Source organism: Leptopilina heterotoma, unplaced genomic scaffold, assembly GCF_015476425.1.
Source record: "Leptopilina heterotoma isolate Lh14 unplaced genomic scaffold, ASM1547642v1 Lhet_275, whole genome shotgun sequence".
In the NCBI taxonomy this organism is placed as follows: Eukaryota; Metazoa; Arthropoda; class Insecta; order Hymenoptera; family Figitidae; genus Leptopilina; species Leptopilina heterotoma.
In genome coordinates, this window is record NW_025110983.1 from 1,208,265 (window position 1) to 1,231,251 (window position 22,987).

A 22,987-nucleotide genomic window follows, 5' to 3' on the forward strand; every position below is an offset into this window, starting at 1 on the left:
TTTATATATACAATTTATATTATATAATATAATATAGAAAAAAGAAAAAAAACGCGATAGTTAGAAATAAAGTTCGTTTTTCTTTTTTTTCACTTCATTTCAAAGAAAATGGAGATTAAAATGAAAATTAATGAAAAATAAACTCCTCGTGATTTAAGTTATACTTCTGTGATCCGAGGGTTTCTCTCCCAATGTATTATTGCATTGCCGGCAATAATTAATAATTAATTAATTAACTAACTAATTAATTAATAAAACTCTGTATAGAAAAAAAAATTTGATCTCGAAACTCCTTTTTTCTCAAACTTAATTAATTATCTAATATACGGAAAAAAGGATTTCTTTTCAAATATTCGAAAATTTGCAGAAAAAAAATGCCAATTTTTATTTTCTTGCAAACAACTAGCAATATTTAAATAAGCGAATTTGTATTATTATTTTTTTTGTACTTTTCAATTTTTGTACTTCTCTCGATGCCTAGTATTTTATATATGAAAAGAAAAATAATAATAATAATGATAAGAAAAACATGATCGACGCGTGTCATACTGTGAATAGTAATTATATAAATAAAATATTTACGAAATATTAAATAGTAATTTAGGACCAATGCGAAGATTATAGAAAAAGGCTGATTTAATATGAATATATTTATAGGATTTATATATTATAATAAATAGAAAAGTAAACAAAAATTTTCAGTTACAAGAACTGAAAAAACGAATTTTTTTGCGGAGAAGAAAAAAGAAAAAATTGACTCGATTCTTGATGACAAAAATTGCAATAATTATTTATTTAATAATTAATAAATTAAATTTATAAATCGATTAATTTAATTGTTTTAATTAATTTAAATTAATTAAACTAATTTTTTAAATAATTTAAATTAATTAAACTTACTTTTTAAATATTTAAATTAATTTTTTAAAGAATTTTAATTATAATTATTAATTAAATAATAATTAATTAGTTAAAAAAAATCGAGTTATCGAATAAAATCATATCATGTTTGGGAAAGAGTTCGAAAAGCAATAGCTGTTTGTAAAATATTGTAATTAGATTGTTTTAAAAGCAAAAGAAAAAATATTCTTTATTTTTTCCTCTGGTATCGTTTAAGAAAATTATTGTGTAATTATAAATATTTTGACTATAGTGTGATATATAAGAGACAGAACACACAATAAGTGTACGAAAAATACACTGCCACAATTTTTGAAACTTAAGTTGATGACTATTTTTTGTTTTTTTTTTTTTTTTGTAATTATTTATCAACAGGATAATTATTTTCTAAGGAATGTAGAAAAAGAAAATTTACAAAAAAATGTTTGCGACTGAATATATTCGTCTCTATAAAAATACGCGTTTTCCAGCGTGTTTGTGAGATTTAAAAAAAAATGTCAGTGGGCGAGAGTTATGAGTGTCTGATAATAAAAAAAATGCATCTATTAATTCTTAAGTATGTTGAAATTATTTATTGCTTACATAACCTCAAAAAACTAAAAAGTGCGAATAGAATAATAAATTCACTTCACTAAATTTTTATTTAATTATTTTGAATAAATCTGAAAAAAGAAAGGAAACTAAAATTTTTTTTAGAAAAAATTATTATTTATTTACTTTTACAGAAATTATTTAGTTGCAGAAAAGAAAATGCCGTTAATTTGAATTTAGAATAAGAGAAAGTTTATATTTTTGGTTATCGTTGCGATTGGCGGAGAAAAGTTAAATATTTTTTTGTTTCGAAAATCGTTGTTTTTAAATTTAGTGATTAGTATCGTTAATTTGAATTTTATTGCGACCCTAACGACTTTTTATTTTGAGGTTATGTCATAGTAAGGGGATTGAACCCCCTTAAACGTACTCGCTCATACTTATATGTTTTTTGCACGTCTCGAATCTCTGCAAATCGTTTTTAACTCGATTTACAATGTTATTTGTATATCTCAACAATTGTTTTACGCATAGATTTTTAATAAAAAAGAAAATAAAAAAAATAAAGAGCTTGTCTAGATTTAAAACATAACATGAACAACACTATCAAGTCTTTTTTTTAATATGTATGTTCACAAGTTTGTTAATAGCAGACTTTGCACTCGATAATTAATTTTCAAAAAGTAGCAAAAAGTATCTTTTAAACTAAAAAAAAAGTTATTAAAATTTTTTTAAAGAATTGAATTCTGTTTCGAAATTTTATGAAAATAGTAGATATTAAAAATTAGTGAATTGCGAAAAGTTTTTAAAAATAATAAAATTTTACAAAGAATTCAATTAAAAATGTTGACAATAATAATTACATTTTTTTGAAAATAATTGAATTACTAAAAAACATTTTATTACATTTTTTTTTTAAATAATTGAATTTCTAAAAAACATTTTATTATTTATGAACTTAATTGAATTCTTGCGAATGATTTTATTAGAATTTTTTAAAATAATAGAATGTGTTTAAAGAATTAAATACAATTTAATCACAATATTTAATAGTTAAATTTCATAATTCAAAAGTTTTTGTTATATAGTTATATCGTGTGCGAAGTTAAATCGAGGACTGAAATCATTTCGTCTGATATTATTTGGTATTGTTCATGAATTACTCATAACTCGTTAATTACATTTTAATTGCCATTTCACACACTCGTCAAATTTGCGGTTTTTATTTTCGAGCACCTCAACAGCTCAATCAGAACACAATGTAAAAATTGTAAAATATTTTATTTTCTATACACTTCTTAAAGAAAATTTTTTTTTAAAAAAAACCCCTATTTGTCGCAATTAGATTAATAGATATATAAATATGTACAAATTAAAATTGTCTTCATTTCCTTTTTTAGCTAATAATAATATTTTAGACAAACTTTTTTTCACACTCTTGAAACCATTTCGCAAGAGATGGTGATTGTAATTTTAAATTTAACCGTTTGATGAGAGACCATACGGCCATGTCAATAACTGAGGGTTCACTTTTATTTAAAAGCCATGGGCCTTTTGTCAAATGTTCATTTAATCGTAAAATTGCTTTTTCCACTTGTCGCGTCGTTTCAAACATTGATGAATGACAAAAATCTAAAATCGAATCAATTCGAGTTATTTCTTCAATTGATGAATTTGAATTTTCGTAGGAATGACTTTTTACAACACGACATAGATAACGTAGAAAATTCACTTCGCCGTCAATTGGGCATTTTGTTAGGCCGCAATTTAATCTCACATCCGGAACTGCAAGTAAAACAAAATTATCATTTAAAAAAAAATAAATAAAATTAAAAATTAATAAAATAATGACAATGGAGAAAATTAATATTTTCTCCATTGTCATTAATTTTATAATTATATACTTAATGTGCCTCTTAATTGTTATATAAATAGACAAATAATTTCATACCATCTTTCCATATTAATCTCAAATTTATGCAATTTTTTTGCGTCTTATTTTCCTTATTATCATTTAGTGAAAATTCCGGAACACTTTCATTAATAGACGAATGAGTGTGTGATTGAATTTGAAAAATGGAATCCTTCCAAATTTTCGTCAAGGCTAAAATTGAGAATGGCGGGTTTTTTGGATTTGCACTTAGAATAATGTCAACTGTCACTGGATTCTGCAAAAGAATCAAAAATAAAAATTTTCCATTAGTTTAGTTTTCTTAGAGGAAAAACAAAAATTAAGTTCTAGTTACTGTTATTCGAATAAAAATAAAATAACACGGTCTTTATATAATTATTTGAGAGTCAAAATCAAAGAACCGGTTATAATTTTTTCAGACTCAAAATTCTCCCCTTAAAGAGTTTCAAAATTTTATTTCTATTCAAAGATTACGAAAAAGTTCCTTAAAAAAAATTATGATTTAGAAAATTTTTGAATTTTTAACTTTAAAAAAAAATGTATAATTATGATTTAGAAAATATTTTAATTTTTAGCTTTAAAAAAATTTATAGTTATGATTTAGAAAATATTTTAATTTTTAGCTTTAAAAAAATTTATAAACGGTTCTTTGATCGGCACCTTCGATTATTATTATAAACAAATATAAAGCAAAAATAAATAAATATGATGGAAATTTAAAAAAAAATAAATAGTAATGAAAATAAAAACAAATTTAATGATAATGCGGGTTTTTAGCCCGTATAGCTTGAAATAAATAACAATAAAAAAAATATGAAAGTAAAAATTTAATAGTTCGACGAAAATAGAATTAAAAATGAAAAAATAAAAAGAAAATAAAGAGAAATAGAACAAAAATAAAGATAGAAAGAAATTAAAAAATTAAAATAAAAATAAAAATTGAATAAAAAAAAAATACAATGAAAAATATATAAATAGATTGAAAGAAATAAAATTATAAATAGAATGAAAAATATGAAAATAAAATCGAGAGTAAATAACAAAAAATTAATAATAAAATATAATGAAGCTAAATAAAATATAAAAATAAGCACATAATTCTCTTTAATTTATCTTGAGGACCAAATTATCTTTGTCCTTTATCTTGAGGAGCGCCTTGGGCGTTTTAGTATGAATAATTTCATTTTTGAAAATAATTTTATACTTTTACAACAGAGCATCGACTCACTCGATTCCGAGCGAGAATAATGTTGAATATATTATTTTTAACGAAAAAATGTTTAAAGACATTAACAAGACGACTTTTTCAAAGTCTAACGTTGGATGTATAAGTAAAATATTATACACCTAGAAAATTCATATCGAATATTCTGTATATTATTCTGAATTGAATATTGAAAAAACTGAAGAGGAAATCACTTAGATTTCGAAAAATTGGAGTAGCTATATTAAAATCATTGTCCGAATGTTTTCGTTTCAGTTCCTTTTGTTTTATAAAAAAAAATATAAAGAAATATTTAAAATATATTAAAAAATAAAAAAAGAATAAGAAAATGAAAGAAGAATAAAATAAAACTAAATGAAATAAAAATTGAGTACTAAAATTATGATTAAAATGAGACGAAAAAGAAGAATAAAGAAACTTAATGAAAAATGAATGAAATGGAAACGAATAAATTATCTGTATTCTTTCTGAAATTTAACTGTAAGAATAAATCTTACGTGAACAGTATGAACTGTTGATGTTTTTACTATTGAATTTGAATTTGATTGTTTCAATACATCGCGAAAGATAGCGACTTGTTGCTTAATTTCTGCCAATTGAGATAAAATTTTCTCCTGTCGCGCCTCCAAAATATTCAATTCCGAACAATTTTCCTGTAAAAAAATACAACAAATTATTATTAAATATTTTCGAAAATTACAAATTTTCAAAATTCAATTTTAAAATTCAATTTTTGAGCTTATTTTTAAAATTGAATTTTGAAAGTAAAAAAATTTACTTTTAAAATTCAATTAAAAAATTCAGTTTCAAAATTCAATTTTAAAATTAATTTTCGAAATTCAATTTTAAAATTTACTTACTTTGAAAGTAAATTTTAAAATTAAGTTTCGAAATTTGATTTTAAAATTTACTTTAAAAATTCAATTTTAAAATTAACTTTCGAAATTAAATTTTAAAATTTACTTTCAAAATTAAGTTTTGAAATTCAATTTTCAAATTTACTTTCTAGGTTCAATTTTAAAATTTACATAGTTTTGAAACCTTATTTCGTAAGTAGATTTTAAAATTGATTTTCGAAAATAAGTATTTACAATTGAATTTTGAAACTTAATTTTTAAATTTTATTTAATAATAAATGGCTTTCGTCATTTTCTGAAAACTTAACCAAAGAATAAAATACAAAAATTCAATATAACCACAAAAAAAATAAAAAAAACAAAGACAAACTTGTAAGTAACATTTTTCATATATACATATATTTTTCTCATTTACGTCATCACAAAAAAATGTTTCTCCCTTCGATTCTTTTTTTCAATACAACAAAAAATTTTCACGTTGTAAAAAACTCTTTTTTTTTTACTTCTTTTCCCTTTTCATCATCATCATCATCGAAACAAGAAACGATTGTGTCAGATTAGTTTAGTTAGTGAGAAAAATTTTTCCAAAGCAGAAAGAAGAGAGACTCCTCTTTCAATCGTTATAAGTAAAAGGAAGCGGAAATTTTTCACGAATAAAGCAAAAACTTTAATATATTCCACACCGCAAACAAAATGGAAAAACACGTGAGTAAAAATTACATTTTTCTTCCAAAAAAAAAGAAACAGTTTATGTTTAAAAAAAGAAAGAACCCAAAGAAAAAAACGGAAAAAAATTATAAAACTTTATAGTAACTGAAAAAAACCTTTAAAAGTTTTGTAACCTGCTCTTTAATTTCTGTGACAATTGTGTCCTCGTTGGATGAATGGTGGACAACGTCATCGTTGGCAATTATTTTATGTTGAATCTCGTGAATATTATTCATTTCGTACATCACATTTTTTTCTATTTTTAAATTAATATCGGACATTATTGGTTTTAATGTGTACATCGCGACTGGACCGCTCATTTTTTCCGTATTTTTTTAATATACTTTAATTTAAACTTTTTTTTTTGTTCGATAATAAGAGTGAGAGAGACAGAGAGAGAAGGTCGTCTTCGATTTTTTTCCAAGAATTTCAAGTTTCGGCCATTTTCTTTCGTTGGAATTTCGTAGACGAGGGGAAAGCGAGGGAGGGGAGAATCCCCACCTAGCGGCGAATTCACGAAAATATTTTGAATTTTCCCGCGAAATTTCCAATTTTCTCTTTATAACGTTTCTTTTTAATTATATTTTTTCTTTATGTATTTATTTTTAATTTTTTTGTATATAGTTTTTTACTTAATTTACTGAAAACAAAAAATTTACTGAAAAAATCTCGAAAATATTCCGAATCATTCGGGAATATTCGAAAATAATCGAAAGTAATAAAAAGAATAGTCGAATCTAATCAAAAGTAGTAAAAAAAATCGAAATTACTAAAAAGTGACTAAAAATAATCGAAAATAATTAAAAATAAATTTTTATAACCCGAAAAAATATTTTGGAATTTGAAATTCGCGCGCCTTTTTTCAATACTTTTTCCCGTCCAATCGCACGCGTCGCCTATACGAAAACTGTCGCCATTGGTCGGCGTGCTCAGTGCAAATGTTCTCGAATAAAAAAAATTATCGCGCCATCTAATGTCAATTTATATTCAAAATAATTTGGAACAATTTACCTTTCGAAATATTTATTTAGAAACAATTTTCTTCTTTTTAGTATTTTAATAAATATTTTTAAAGTATTTTTAATTTTCCTCTCATCCGGCAACACTGTACGCAATCACCTCACAGTTCAATTTAGTAACAATAACAATTCGTTAAATTTCCTTCGTTCTCGTTAAAAAATTCACCAATAATTTTCGTTCTATTAAAAGTGATTTTTTTCATCCAAATTCTGTTAAATTTCGTTAAAGGGAAATTTATATCATTGTAATAATTAGGCGGAAAAGACAATACATCTAATTGAATATGGCGGTTATATTCGGTAGTCACGTGATCAACAAGTGTGTGCAACATTCCAATTGTAAAACCACGAAACAAATGGAATTTAACAAAACTCAAAAGAAATAATCTTTGTTATTTTAAATTCCGAGAAGAAGCTTATTTTTCAAGAAAGAAATAATAAAGAAGTAAATATTTATTTTTTCTATGAAAACAAGATTAGAACCGTGAGTTTAAATTTAACATTCGAATGTTGGTAGCACTCGCTCTAGGCTTCATCTCGAAAAACAAAATGGCGTCTCTTCAGTCTAGCAAAGTGCCAGTTGCTCATTAATTTACAAGCACAAATTTATCCCCTTTTCACAATTCAAATAAAAATTCAAGTGAATAATTCGTGTAAATTCGTGTAAATTCGTGACGCTAGCGATACAATTGTCGGGACATAGTGTTTCGCGATAATTTTTCCCCAAAAGAACAGTGAAAATGTAGAGAGTGTGAAAAAAAAGAAAAAAATTCCCGAAAGTGCTGTCCTCTGTGCAAGCTTCTTGGAAACGGAAAGTTTTTTTTTGAAAATTCGTACTTTTTGAAGTGAAAAAAGAAAATTGAACGGGAAAATTTTTTTAACTTAAATAAAGAGAGTAAAAAACATTTATTTCTCTTCAAATGATGTTTTTTTCAGTGTTAAAACGTGTGAAATAGGTGAGAAAAAGTGTCGCCATCTGTCGGAGGAAATGAAACTCGATTGTAATTTTTCGTGAGTAGGAAAATCAATTTTCGAAAGAAAAACAATTTTTAATTAAACAATCTCGTGTCTCGTAAATAGAAATTTGGTTTTCTTTTTTTTTACATATTAAAAATTAAAAAGAAGTGTTTTTTACTAGTGTCATGGCTACTTTTTCATTGACCAATCAGCGTCGATTTTCGTGAAAACTCCTGTGACTTCGCGTCATTTCGTCGTGTTACCCCCCCTCTCTCTCTTATTTCGCGTGTTCACAACGTCAATCAAAGAGAAAATTCTTTTTTCCACTAAATTGACAAAAATTGTTCACCCCGCTGAAAAAAAAGAGAAGCGAACATTTTTTTCCATTGAAAATAAAAAACTTTTTACGTGAATTGTGTCTCTTTTTCTCTCTATAATGGCGGTACATTGGGTCACGTGACCCCCTCCTTTCAGGAAATTTGGGGGCAGGAGAAATGGCGCAAACCAGAGATCGAAAACATGGGAAATGTTGCGTGTTCCCGGGGAATGTCAATGTTTATTTGTTTACAATATTAATTGAAATGTTTTATTGTGACACGTGTATTTGAATTTTAGTAATTTTTAAGATTTAGAAAAAGAAAATTCCAAGTGTGAATTGGTGAATTTTTTTTTCTTTGTTTTTTACGGGGGATATATATATATATATAGATATATAGTGTATTATATAGTCTTGTGTGTGTCGTTGTGGAGAAAAAAACAAAAATGACGGGACGTGGGACAAAACGTCGGGGAAGACCGCCAAAGTCGGTGGTTATGGAGAGACCGAAAAAATTTCAATATCATTTAATGAAAAAACCGAAATATTTACAAAATAAAGGTTCTGAAACGCCATCGAGTCAACCGGGTACGCCGACGATATCGAGGGCGTCGTCACCGGTCGAATGCGAGGAAACAGGCAGTAGCAGCAGACGAAGTACGAGGAGCAAAAAAGGACGTGGTGGACGTGAACGAAATTCGAGAAAAGGTAAATAAATAATAAAATGTTTATTTTTAATTGTATTTTTTCTTATTTTTCCTTCTTTTCCTTTTTTTTAAATTTTAATTCCGATTTTTCTTTACTATTTTTTTTCAACCTTTTCTATTCACAATATTTATATTTTTACATTTTTCTTTCATTTTATCTTTGCAATTAATATTTTCCCTAATTAAAAGTGAATTTTCAATTAGGAAATTTTTATTTGTAAATTTTTCTTTTTTTTTCAAATATTTATTAACTTTATTTCACCTCAAAAAAATTGGTTTCTTATTCAATAAAAGGAAAAATTTCGTTATTAATTTTGAGGTTAGGTTTTGCTTTTCATTGTTTACGACGTTTACGATTTTGTTTGTTTTCGTTTTCTAGGTTTTCTATTACAATAATTTTTCCTTCGCGGCGGTAAATAATAATTGTTTATTGTAAATTTACAGGTGATTATTATTATTTATTATTTGAAAATAATATCGAAATTTACTACTTCCAGGTTTTTTTTAATAATTTTTTTACGTTTAATATACTTTTTTGTGTTTCTGACTAAAAAATTTATTATTTAAATTCCTTTTTTGAGTTCTTTGCAAATTATTTATTACAATTAATACAAATTTATAATAAAGAACATTTTTCTAATTCTTGTAATTTAATAATTAAAAAATGTAAAATAAAAAAATGAATCGAAATTTTTTCAAAAATTAGAAAATGTTTCTTTTTTTTTAATTTTCCTCTGATAGTGAGAGGGAATTTTCTTTTTTTAATATAATTTTTCTTGGAAAAATTAATAATTTTTTTGAGTCGTTTTACGAAAGAAAAATCGAAAAGTAAAATTAAAAACTTTGAATTTGTTTTGAGTAATTGTTAAATTTCTATTAACAATTGATTGAAGTTGATTCGTCTTCTTTTATTTCATTTTAATGTATTTTTTATAGAAATAATCAAATTTGGATAATTGAAATTTTTTTCTATTGTTGTGTAAAATGAAATTCTTGTAATTAATATTTCCTTTGTTTTTTAACAGGGTTTTTAATTAAAATCTTTTTCATTTATTTTTTATTTTTTTATTTCGACGTCTCTGTTATTTGTTCTCTTTTTCATATATTTTTTTTCGTTGTTGATTTTGTTATTAATTTTTTTTTATTTTCTCTGCTCCGTTTTAATTTTTATTTAATATTTTCACATTTTCTCGAAATTTCATTCTTTTCAGAAATTTTTTCCTTTTTATCTTTTGTCATAATTTTTCTTTTACATTTCAAAGAATTCTTTTTTTTTCTTTTTAGAATTTTGCCTTTAATTTAATGAAAAAACTTGGTTTCCTTTCGAAAATTTCCTGTAATTTACAAAAATTTTTCTTTTTTGTACAAATTTTTATTAATTTAAAAACAAAAGTCTTTAATTTAATACAAATATTTTCTTCTCTCAAAATTCTTTTAATTTAAATTAATTTTTTCTGTTTTTTCAAAATTTTGTTTTTGTTTATATAATTTTTTCAAAATTTTGTTTTTTTTAAACAATTCTTTCTGTTTTGGTATATTTTTTTTGCCTTTGACTTAAATTTTCTTTTGTTTTTTATTAAGTTTTTCTGTTTCTAAAAAATTTTTATTTATTTTATTTATTTATTTAATTTTGAATAAAAATTTAACTGTAATTACAAAAAAAAAAATCTTTTTGTCTATTTTACGAATTTCCTATTAATTTTTTCTTTCTTTTTCTGATTATCTTAAATTTTAGAAAAGAATTTTTTGTTTTTAATTTTTCTTTTTTGCACAATTTTGTCTTTAATTTAATAAAAATTTGATTGTTTCTTAAAATTTTTCTTATTTTCTACATTTTCATCAATTATTAATTAATTTATTAATTTTTTTCTTTCAAAATTTTGTTTTTAATTTAAAAATTTTTGATGTTTCTCGTAAATATTTTCTGTTTCTATAATTTTTATTTATTATTCTTTTTTGCATAATTTTACTTTTCACTTAAAATATTAATTTTTGAGGGGAGGGAGAATTTTCTTTTTCTGTAATTTTTAATCATTTTTTTTCCATAACTTTTGTCTTGAATTTAAAAATTTGTATTTTTTGTTAAATTTTTCTATGTCTTTAAGTTTTTTATTTACTTGTTTTCTTTGCATAATTTTGTCTTTACCTGAATTTTTTTATCTGTTTCTTAGCTTGAAATTTGCTTCTTTTTTGATTTTTTTTTGATTTTTTACGTCTTTATTAATTTCTTTTTCTTTGGAAAATTTTGCTTTTAACTTAAAATTTTTTATTTTTTTTTTAAATTTTACTAGTAGTTTTATAATTTTTATTTATTAGTTTTTGCATAATTTTGTCTTTACTTGGCTTTTTTTATTCTTTACTTGAAATTTGCGTCTTTTTGGGATTTTTTTTCTATTTTTTACTTCTTTATTAATTTTTTTTCTTTGTAAAAATTTTGCTATTAACTTCAAATTTTTTTTTTTTAAACTGAACTATTTTTTTATAATTGTTATTTATTTCCTATTTCTTAATAAGTTTTGTCTTTGAAAATTTTTTGTTTTTTAAACTTTACTATTTTTTATAATTTTTATCATTAAAATTCTTTTGGTTTTTTTTTAAACTTTATTATTTTTTATGATTTTTATTTATTTTCTATTTAATTTGTATAATTTTGTTTTTAAAAAATTTGTACTATTTTTACTTAATTTTATATTTTTTTATTCGTTTATTATTTTTTTTCGCATAATTTTATCTTTAACTTAAAATTTGTATTTATTTATTTATTTATTTATTTATTTATGAAAATTTTCTTTCTTGCTGTAATTTTTGTTTGTTTATTTATTTCATTTTTTCTTCTATTTAAAAAATTTTGCATAGTTTTTAAATTTTCCCTCAGTTTTCACTTTTTATTTAAAATTACTTTTTTCTTTAACAAAATTTTGTCTTTAGTTTAAAAAACATTTTTGCTCATTTTTTTCTTTTTGATTCCATTTATTTATTTATATATTTTGTACAATTTTTCCTTTAATAGAATTAATTATTAATTATTAATTCTTGCATTATTTATAATTCGCTAACAAAAAAAAATAATTAATTTTTATAATTGAAGTTAATAGTTAAAAATCATTGTTAATAAAAATTAATTTTTTTTTCGTATTCTTTGAAAATGAAGAAATATTTTTAAAAATTGCTTTCGATTGTTTGCTCTTTTTACATGAACTAAAAAAGTTATTACTTGAAAATGAATCTTAATAAAAGTTAATATTTTTTCCCATGAATTTAAAACGAGAAAAAAATGAAAAATTCTCTTTTTTTTCTTTTTATATTTATATTAATGTTATCAAAAATATTTCCGTTTTTTCTTTTTATTTATTTATTAATAATGTTGTCAAATTAATATTTTTGTTTGAAATTCATAAAAAATTCTCTTTTTTTTCTTTTTATATTTATTTTAATGTTTTCAAAGTAATATTTTTGTTTCGAATTAATTTAAAAAAAAGAAAAATGAAAAATTCCCTTTTTTTTCTTTTTATTTTAATGTTGTCAAAGTAATATTTTTGTTTTGAAAATTAATTTTAAAAAAAATGCAAAATTTACGTTTCTAGTTTTCTTTCTTTATTTTAAATGAATTGATAAAAGTAATAATTTTTTATTAAGTTTCATTTTTAAGTAATAACTTTTTTAGTTGATGTAAAATTAGGAAACAAACGAAAGAAGGAATTTTTAAATTAATTTATTTAATTAATAATTAAAGTATTTAATTACATACATAAATTAAATTAATGTTGTCAACAATTAATATATTTTTGTTTCGATGAATTTAAAAGGAAGAAAAAGTAGAAAATATTGACAAAGAATTAATATTTTTATTTTTTCGACTATTAATTGAAAATGGAGAAGAATTAATATTTTTTCGACTATTAATTGAAAATGGAGAAAAATTAATATTTTTTCGACTATTAATTGACAATAGAGAAGAATTAATATTTTTATTTTTTCGACTATTACAAAATTGAAAAATGGAGAATAATCAAAAATTGAATTTTAAATTTTTCATCAGGTGGACACTCAACAGGCGCATATCAACGACGTGGTTACAATACAAACGTCGACTATCACGATTCAGAATATCACTATGGCTCTGATTTTGGCGATGAATCAAGTGAAAAAAGTGATCTCGAAGAGGAGCCAATACAATCGGAGGATAATTCATCGGATTCTATAGAGGAGCCCGATCCATCGAGTGACAGTGATTTTTCCCTATCGAGTTACAGTAATACAAGTGGAACACCAAGGAAATCATTATTAAATCAACAACAACGTCCACCAAGTCCCGAGCCATTGTGGCTGCAAAATCGAGAATTACCAATTCTCGAAGTACCAAAATCATCGGACGATCTTCTTGTACCAAAAGAATTTGTCATGCCATGTTTATCAATTTACGAAGTACTGAGACATTTTCAAACACTCGTGCGTTTAACGCCATTTCGTTTTGAGGATTTTTGCGCCGCAATTATTTGCGATGATCAAACAAATTTATTAACGGAATTACATATAATGTTGATAAAGGCATTATTGCGTGAGGAGGATTCACAGCAAACGCATTTTGGACCATTAGATCAAAAGGATTCGGTGAATGTGAGTTTATATTTTGTCGATTCAATGACATGGCCTGAAGTATTACGATCTTATGTTGAGAGCGATCGTTCATTTGATCAATGTATATTGACAATATTAACAAATTGTGAATATCCATTTACAACAATTGACAATAGGATTAAGGTCCTACAATTTTTGACGAATCAATTTCTAATCACGAATCCTGTGAGGGAGGATCTTTTACATGAAGGTAAATTTTACTTTTCCAACGCTTTTTTTTCTATTCGAAATTCAATTATTTTCAATATCTACTATTTTCATAAAATTTCGCAAAAGAATTCAATTATTTAAAAAAAAAAAAAATTGATAAAATTCATCAATTATTTTCATAAATAATAAAATTTCCACAAGAATTCATATAATATATAAAATTTTCTTGTTTTGTTCTCCAGGAAATGTTCATTACGATGACCATTGTCGCGTTTGTCATCGACTTGGCGATTTGCTTTGTTGTGAAACATGTCCGGCTGTATTTCACTTGAGTTGCGTCGAGCCGCCGATGGTCGATGTACCGACCGAAGATTGGCAGTGCAGCCTCTGTAAGGCGCACAAAATCAGTGGCGTCGTCGATTGTATTCCCGATGTCGAGAAAAAGGGAATCCTCTGTCGGCAGGAGCATCTTGGCTTCGACAGGCACGGACGTAAATATTGGTTTCTCGGACGACGTGTCTTCATGTGAGTCTTCAAAAATAGTTTTATTTTTCCATCATTTATAATAAAATAATATTAGAAATTAGAAAATTATGATTAATAAATAAAAAATATACCCATTTTGTTTGTCATAACAAATTTCATTTGACTGATCTAAATTATGATGCAAATTATTCTCCTTTTTATTTATAAAATACACGAAAAAATTGTTAATTGGTAAAAAATTTTGGCTAAGAAGTAGAAAAAATACCCATTTTATGCATAATTTTTATTTCTCAATTATTTAAATATTTATTTACAAAAAATTATTTAAAATAAAAATATTATTTACAGTAAATTATCAAAAATAAAGGAATGATTTGTAATAAATTATTGAATTATCGATCGCATAAAATTGATTTATATAGTAAATTATTGAATTGTAGATGATAAAATTGATTGAAATTTCAGTGAAAGTGATGATGGACAAGTATGGTACTACAGTACACCTCTGCAATTGGAAGAATTAATCGCTGCCTTTGATAAAACCGAAATGGAAGTTGCTCTCTATCGTGAATTATCCGATTATAAAGACGAAATTGTACGTCAAATGGAAATAACCGAAACACTCACGAATCAATTTAAGGGCAACAAGAAATCCTTTCTAGAAGTTGAAAACGGTAATGAAATTTCTTTTTAAATTTCCTCTTAATTTCCATTCAGTGATATAATTACAAAAAAAAAATTAGTTAGTTTTTGTTTGGTTTTTTGTTTTCTAATTTTTTTTTTTCTATTTTTTCATTTTAAATGCCTTGAAAAATATTTGAATTATTTTAAAGAATGTTATTTAATTTTTTGAAAATAACTAAATTATTCCGAAGAAATTCTTTGAATTTTTTGGAAATAATTGGGTTTTTTATAATAATTCTACTTGAAAATTTTGAATGTAATTGAATTTTACGAAGAATTTCTTTTAATTCTTTTTTTTTTTTTTTTTTTTTTTTTTATTAATAATTGTAATTTGAAGTTTCATTTAGGATTTTTATTAAAATTTTCAGATAATAATTAAATTCTTTTCATAATTTTATGAAAATTATTTCAAATAATTGATTTCTTTCAAGGTTTTCTCTAAAAATAGTATTAAGTGTAAATTAATATATAAGTTTTTTAAATTTATTTTTATTTATTTTTTGTAGGTATTTACTTTTTTTTTATTTACTTATATTTATTTATTTTTTTAAAATTTTATTTATTTATTTATCACACATTTTACATCTAAATAAATATATAAATTTTGTACTTTTTTAGCGGCGATATTGAAGCAGAGAAAAGAGCGCGAAGAGCGTATCGAGAAGGAGAAAGAGGAGAAACTTGAGAAAGAGCGTCTCGAGGCCGAGGAAATGGTTCGTAAAATGCACGAGGGTCCCGATTCACTCGAGGAACGTTTAGCCATCGTCTCAGGACAATCTGAAGACAAAGAAAATGAAACATCGCTAATTTCCTCTTTGAATCAAGTTCCCGATTGTGTCGGCGAAACCGTTGAGGTCGCCAACGAAACCGATACAACAACAAACACCGATTTAACATCTACAACAACAACAACAACAACAGCTACAAAAGTGGCGAAAACACCCTCTTCATCTTCTGCCGATGATGTCGATGATGAATCTTCCACTGTCGAACCAGGAACTGGAACAGTACCTGGAACTGGTACTGGAACTGGAACAGGAACTGGAACACCAGGAACTGTAGGAACACCAGGAGCAAACGAAGAAGGTGTAAAAATCACCAAAGACGGAAAAACCCATAAAATTCTCACTCGTTCAAAAACCGGTTCCCTAACGCCACGCACCTTCAACATGGAGGATCTAAAGAGGCGAAACAAGGAAGAATTGGAGCGTCAATTAAAAGACGAAAGCGACAGTACTCGTTTAACGAGACAAAAGGCCCATCAAATAGCGACCGGAACACATCTCTTCAAACTCGGCATGGACAATAATTTCAAGTCCTACGTGAATCAATACACGACGAACGTGATCGCTCTGAATAAACCCCAACGGAACGAAGAGCGCGACAAGAAACGTCATCTGTCGCATAAATTCTCCCTGACGCCGCTCTCCGAGTTCAAGTGGATCGGCAGTTTGACGGGAACGCGCGCTCTTCTTGTTTCGACCCTGCGGCAAACGATTCTTCAGCTCGAGAGTAATATTCAAGCTTCGTTCATGCACACAAATTGGCCGTTGCTGCGAAAGCCTTGGACCAGTGCAGTCGGGACTTGTGTGAATCCTCGGGACTTTGCGAGAGCGTTGATTGTCCTGCAGGCTTGCATTAAGCCGGTGGTGTTTGCGAATGTTTGGAACGAGCAATTGGGACATGTGAAATTGAAGAGAGTGACGGCGTTGGAGCGCGAGGAGAAGAAGAGGTTGGATAAGAAGGAGAAGAAGGAGAAGGAGGACGAGGAGGAGAGGAATCGATTGACGTATAATTTTGTGAAATACACCCTCGGGTTGAAGCATCAGATTTGGAAGCAGAAGGGAGAGGAGTATAGGGTGCATGGACAGTGGGGATGGTTGTGGAACTCGGCCGGACGAAGATTGAAGAACTCGGGGAAAAGTGAATTGAAAATGGAGGCGCAGAAGATTATGTTGCAAATTCGCGATCAAGAGGGGATTAAAATTTTAGCGCTTGATCCGGCGACTTATGATTATATTGTCGAGGAATTCGGCGAACCGAAACCGAAGGCTTCCGTCGTTAATTCTTTCGCTAATTCGAACCCTACTTCTGTCGCTAATTCAAACGCTACTTCTGTCGCTAATTCGAACGCTAATTCCGTCGCTAATTCGAACGCTACTTCTCCCTTAAAAAGCGAAAAGAGGGAAAAGAAGGAAAGACGAAAAAATAGCGAGAAGGGCGAGAGGAAGGAGAGGGAGAAAATCGAGGACGAAAAGTGCGACAAGGAGGTGAAAGTGGAGGTCAAGGAGGAGACGAGGCTCAAGCGGAGTTTGCGGAATCAGCAGCGACGGAAGTCGAGAGTAGTGAGGGAGGAGGAGATAAAGAGCGAGGTTGATTCCGCGGATCTTCAGTCTGAATCCGCAGCCTCCAAGATCGAGAAATCCGCTGAGACGAAGAGCGAAACCGAAAGAGTGAAAAGCGAGGCGGAGAGAATGGAAATCGGAACCGAAGGCGACGCTGAAGCGTTAAAAATCGAAACCGAAGGCGCTAAGACGCTGAAAACCGAAAGCGAAGGCGGTGAGACGCTAAAAACCGAAAACGAAGGCGTTGAGACGCTAAAAACCGAAAGCGAAGGCGCAGAGACGCTAAAAGGCAAAAGCGAAGAAAACGAAGGCAAAAAGACGCTAAAAGGCAAAAGCGAAGAAAGCGAAAGCAGCGAAGGAAACAAAGAAGTAAAAACCGAAGGCACCGAGGAATTAAAGAGCGAAACGGGGGGAATTGCGATAAAAAGCGAAGCGGAACAAGGAACGAGTGGAACGAGCGCAAGTGAGAGCGACAACGAGAGTAAAAACAAAGAAACAACAAAAGAGGAAAAGAACCGATTGAACCTCGCCTTCCTCGCCGGGATGAAGATCCAAAAGGTCTTCGATCCCATAGAGAGTCTGGAGGAGATCGACATTACAAAAGCCCTAACCACGCCCGGAAGAATTCTCTATCCGAAGATAGCGAAAAAGACCCGAATCGATGAGTTCCTGGCGAGGCGCACGCATCTAAAGCTCCTCGAGGAGAGGAAATTTATCCAGATTGAAAAATCGGCGCCGAAGAATACGGCGATAATTAATAATGCGATTCGAGAAAATTGCGAACGGGGAAATGAAAATACAGAAAGCGGAACAACCGGAACGGGAACAACGGGAAAGGGAACGAAAGGAACGGAGACGAAAGCAGAAAGTGGCGGTGGTGGGGATTTTTTGCATAATATCCTGTCGGGAAAGGCGATAAATAAGGGATTGACGCCGTACGCAAAGGAAATGATGATTGTCCTGGCAAAACGAATTCAACAGGTTAGATTGCAATATGCAAATATTATGCGAATGGGACGCAATGGAAAATGCTATTCGAAATATTGTAATATTCAACCAATTGAGAAGACAATAAGTGCTACGCAATTGTTGACGGCTAATTGTTATTCGCCGATTTGCCTGCAGAAGGCGAGATTGAAGAGGGAATTGATTATTCTGATGAGAAAGGCGAATGCTTTAAATAATAATCAGGTATGTTTTTTTACACTTTTTTTCTCTCTTTCTTTACTTCTTTCCTTTTTTTCTTTCTCTCTTTTTTTATTTTTATCAATATTTTTTTCCCTTTCGGTCTTTTCCAGAAAGAGAGAGAAAATAAAAAAAAAAAATTTTGTAAAAATTTAGAGAGAAAATTAATTAAAATAAGGGAGGAAAGATTTTTTCCAACCTGAAGTTAGCGTCAAAGCTGAGGGACAAAAGGAATTCTCTTTTTTCATAAAACCATAAAAATTAGAACAATTTAAAATTGTTTTTGGAAGAGTTTTTAACTCTGTAGATAAAATAGGATTTAAAAAAAGGGAAAGTAGTGACACTTTGAAGACTAGAAAGTTTAAATATTAATTTTCGGCTCACTTAGCGTCGACGCTAAATTACAGTGGGTGAAATTATTATATTTTAGGAGCAAAGTCTTCTATATTAATAATTGTAATTTTTTTTTATTACATGTTTAATTTCAATTATTAAAAAATACGATTATACTAACTAAAAAAAAAATTTTTTTACCATTTTCAAAATTTTATTTTTTGAAAAAATTAAAAAATTTTTAAAATCTATACGATTGATTGTTCAAAATCGTAAGAAAAGCTTATAAAAGATTCGGCAATGAAAAATAATAAAAAATGTGGAAGTAGTTGAATTTTTTAAGTATTACTATAGTAAGATTTGAACCAATAAAAAAACCTTGAAAATTTCTTACAAACCTTGAAAAAACCGGGAAATAGACGTGAATTTGATTCACGAGTTTTGGTGGCCACCCTGAATAATAATAATAATAATAATACCTAATTATTATTATTACATATATTATTATGGGTGAATTCTTTTTCAATTTTGAATTTGAGATTATTAAAGAATTCAAGTTGACATATTGTGTTTGATTTCTTTTTTGCTGATAAAGTAATTAATTTATCTTTTTATTTAAACAGGTTCCTGGCTTGACAAAAATTGGCGATGCAGCAGCAGCAACAGCAGCAGCAACAACAACGACAGCAGCGACAACTGATAAAAATTTACCCATTAAAACTGAAGTTGTTGAGGAGAACAAAGACGCCGTTCGAAAGAATTTAGAATCGTCGATTTCAAATACGGTCACAGAACAAGTGAAAACGGAAAATGGCGATGAAAATGAGCCAGAAGCAAAACGTATCAAATTGGAAGTTGTAAGTAGAATTTATTTAATTATCAGTAGCAGATTCCAAGTTTTATTTATTTAATTAATAATTAATATATTGTTATTATTATATTGTTATTGTTAATATTATTATTATTAATTTTGTTATTATTATTATTATTATTTAATACACATTTTTTAAATAAATACATTTTTTTATTTGTTTAACAGAAGGAGGAAGAAAAGGAGATAAAAGTTGAAAAGCCGGAAACAGTTTCGACGACAAGTAATGTTACAACAACAACGACAGTGACAACAACAACAACAACTAGTCAAACTGTTAAAACTGTCGATGGTGTTGTTCAAAAAACTCAAGAAAGTGTTACGTCGGAAAATTCTATTGATGTCACGACAGTCACTTCCGAGACAAAAAGGTAAGTTTACGAAATTTTTCTATTTATTTTTTTTACTAATTTTTATATTTATTTTATTAGTCAGGTTTGACAAAAAGATATTTTAGTCTCTAGGGTATAAAGAAACGTATTTCTCTCGCTAATTTTTCTTTTTATTTACTTATCCGGGCTAAAAACAATTTTATCCCCTATGGTTTTACTGAAAGGTTCAGAAAGGTCCATTTTTAACCCCTAGGGTTTTTCAAAAAAAAAAAAAAAATTGTTATGCTACTTTTGAATAATGGTAATTAATTTGAAAAATTGTTATTAATTTAAAAAAATGTAATTTTTGTTTTTAAAATAATAATAATAAGACTTTGTAAATAAATAAATAAATAATAATCAATTTTTAGTGTCGCTGGCAGTACAACGACAATAATTGTAAATAAACGTGGACGTACAGTGCATCGTTGTGCAGTTGCAAAGGAATTAAATGCCGATGGTTCGGAGAGAATATACTCGGCACAATCGACGGAGGGTAAAGTTTATTTGAAGAAAATTTCCATTTCCTTAGCTGAGAGAAAGAAGAAGCGCACCCCAGTCAAGTATCCATTGTGCTCGACATTCTGCACAAAAAATAAACATCGCAGTATTCTTTTGTTGCCGCAACATGAATTACGAAAACTCGCCAGGCACGGCGGACGAACGCCCGTTCTTGGATTTAATCATTCAGCGAAGGTTCGCATTTTTCTTTTAAACATAAATATAACAATTATACAATAATATTTTTAATAAAATTTCTATTTTTATTATTATTCGCATCAAAATTTATTTATTTCAAAGAATTGTAATATTTTTCTAAAGAATTCATTACAAAAAAAAAAAAAAAAAAAAAAATTAGAAAATACGTTTTAGAAAAACTCGAATCGAAAAATGTGTTAAAATTCTGAAAAAAATTGAACTTTTCTTGTTTATTTTTAAATAGGCGAACATGTCAGTGTGGCCGTATCAGTGTTCGCGGCCACTTTTCAAAACGTGCTGGCTTTATCGAACGGTGGGACTAAAATCGTTGGCATCCGCCGCATTGCAATTGAGAATATTGTGGGCTTGCTTACGATGGGACGATATGGCGACAAAACCACTGTCAAGTGACGGCAAACATCAAATAACAACTGACACTGAAATAATGTCACTGGAAATATTGAAACATCGTCACGTTGGACAATTTTTGGATAAGTCGCAATATTTGCGTCGGAAAGTTCTCATTCCCCTCGAACTTCCTAAACAAGTCAGAGGTAGGGAACAATTCTTTAAATTTATATATTTAAAAAAAAAAAGAATTCAATTTTTTTACAAAATCAGAATTTTAAAAGTTCTCTAAAATATTCCGATAATAATCATATAAAATTACCACAAATTCTATAAAAACCCTTCAATTTTTTCTATTTCTGCAACAATAATTTCTTTTTAAATAACTTAATTCTATTGAAGAACTGCCATAAAGTTATTACTTATAAATCATTTAATAAAGTATTTTTTTGAAAAATTACAATTTCAATTCTGTTGAAATTGGTTTCAATTGTAAAAACTTTAACGCAATTCTTTAAAAAAAATTCAACAATCAATAAATATCAATAATATCAATAATAAATATCAAAATTCATCGCCGAAATTGAATTATTTTCAGGAATTTTAATAAAATTCATTACAAAATTCAATTATTTTCATAACTAATAGTATTTATCATAAGAATTCAAGTATTTTCGAAAATTTTAATAAAATTCTTGTCAAAGTTTCAATAATCTTTATAAATAATAAAATTCATCAACAAAATTCAATTATTTTCAAAAATTTAAATAAAATATCTGGCAAAATTTCAAATATTTTTGAAAGTCATAAAATTCTTCGCAGAAATTCAATTATCTTTAATAATTAAAAACAATTCTCGCCAAAATTTCAATTATCTTTATAAATAATAAAATTTTTCTCTGAAATTCAATTATTTTCAAAAAAAAAGTAATAAAATTCAATTATTTTCGAAAGTAATAAATTTCTTCGACAAAATTCAATTATTTGAAGGAATTTTAATAAAATTCATTGCAGAATTCAATTATTTTCAAAAATTTAAATAAAATTTTTGACAATATTTTAATTACTTTTCAAAAGTAATACATTTCTTTGTAGAAATTCAATTATCTTCAATAATTAAAAACAATTCTCGTCAAAATTTCAATTATCTTTATAAATAATAAAATTTTTCTCTGAAATTCAATTATTTTCAAAAAAAAATGTAATAAAATTCAATTATTTTCGAAAGTAATAAATTTCTTCGTAGAAATTCAATTATTTTAAAAGATTTTAATAAAATTTTTGTCAAAATTTCAATTACTTTTCGAAAGTAATACATTTCTTTGCAGAAATTCAATTATCTTCAAAAATTAAAAACAATTCTCGTCAAAATTTCAATTATTTTCGAAAGTAATAAATTTCTTCGAAGAAATTCAATTATTTAAAAAAAAATTAATAAAATTCTTGACAAAGTTTCAATTATTTAAAAAAAAAAAAAATAAATAAAATTCACATGAATTCAATTATTTAAAATAGAATTTGCATACATTTTTTCGAAGAAATGAATTATTTTAAAATTTGGCATTGAATTCTTCGTAGAAATTTAATTATTTTCAAAAGAAAAAAATAAATAAAATTCCACATGAATTCAACTTTTTTTTGAATTTCAATTATTTTAAAAAAATTTTTCTTAATTTGCATAAATTTTTCCAAAAAAAATCAATTGTTTAAAACTTTTTTGTAAAGTTCTTCGAAATTATTCAATT

The 22,987-nt window shown here is 26.7% G+C and overlaps 2 protein-coding genes across 5 annotated transcripts in view; one reads left to right on the forward strand and one right to left on the reverse strand.

The window, feature by feature from the left end:
- Window positions 1–2,695: 2,695 nt before the first annotated feature.
- On the reverse strand, window positions 2,696–6,576 carry LOC122504034 (aminoacyl tRNA synthase complex-interacting multifunctional protein 2). Of its 2 annotated transcripts, none has more exons than XM_043614906.1 (4): window positions 6,250–6,576; window positions 5,066–5,221; window positions 3,383–3,599; window positions 2,696–3,216 (listed from the first exon to the last, which is right to left on the reverse strand). In XM_043614906.1, exons 1-4 carry the CDS (start codon window positions 6,451–6,453, stop codon window positions 2,846–2,848), a joined length of 948 nt encoding a protein of 315 aa, XP_043470841.1. In that variant the 5' UTR covers window positions 6,454–6,576; the 3' UTR covers window positions 2,696–2,845. The 2 variants fall into 2 exon arrangements, with proteins under 2 accessions (XP_043470841.1, XP_043470842.1); XM_043614907.1 differs by having other exon boundaries at window positions 6,268–6,572.
- Window positions 6,577–7,677: 1,101 nt separating this feature from the next.
- LOC122504035 (nucleosome-remodeling factor subunit NURF301) overlaps window positions 7,678–22,987 on the forward strand; it is a 28,745-nt gene continuing 13,435 nt past the window's right edge. For all 3 annotated transcript variants that reach the window (XM_043614908.1, XM_043614909.1, XM_043614910.1), the window contains exons 1-9: window positions 7,678–9,133; window positions 13,172–13,960; window positions 14,163–14,445; window positions 14,872–15,080; window positions 15,709–18,626; window positions 19,577–19,810; window positions 19,993–20,195; window positions 20,567–20,891; window positions 21,139–21,448. In XM_043614908.1, the coding sequence (XP_043470843.1) occupies window positions 8,872–9,133; window positions 13,172–13,960; window positions 14,163–14,445; window positions 14,872–15,080; window positions 15,709–18,626; window positions 19,577–19,810; window positions 19,993–20,195; window positions 20,567–20,891; window positions 21,139–21,448 (5,533 nt within the window). In that variant the 5' untranslated portion in view covers window positions 7,678–8,871. The remainder of the gene's footprint in view (window positions 9,134–13,171; window positions 13,961–14,162; window positions 14,446–14,871; window positions 15,081–15,708; window positions 18,627–19,576; window positions 19,811–19,992; window positions 20,196–20,566; window positions 20,892–21,138; window positions 21,449–22,987) is intronic.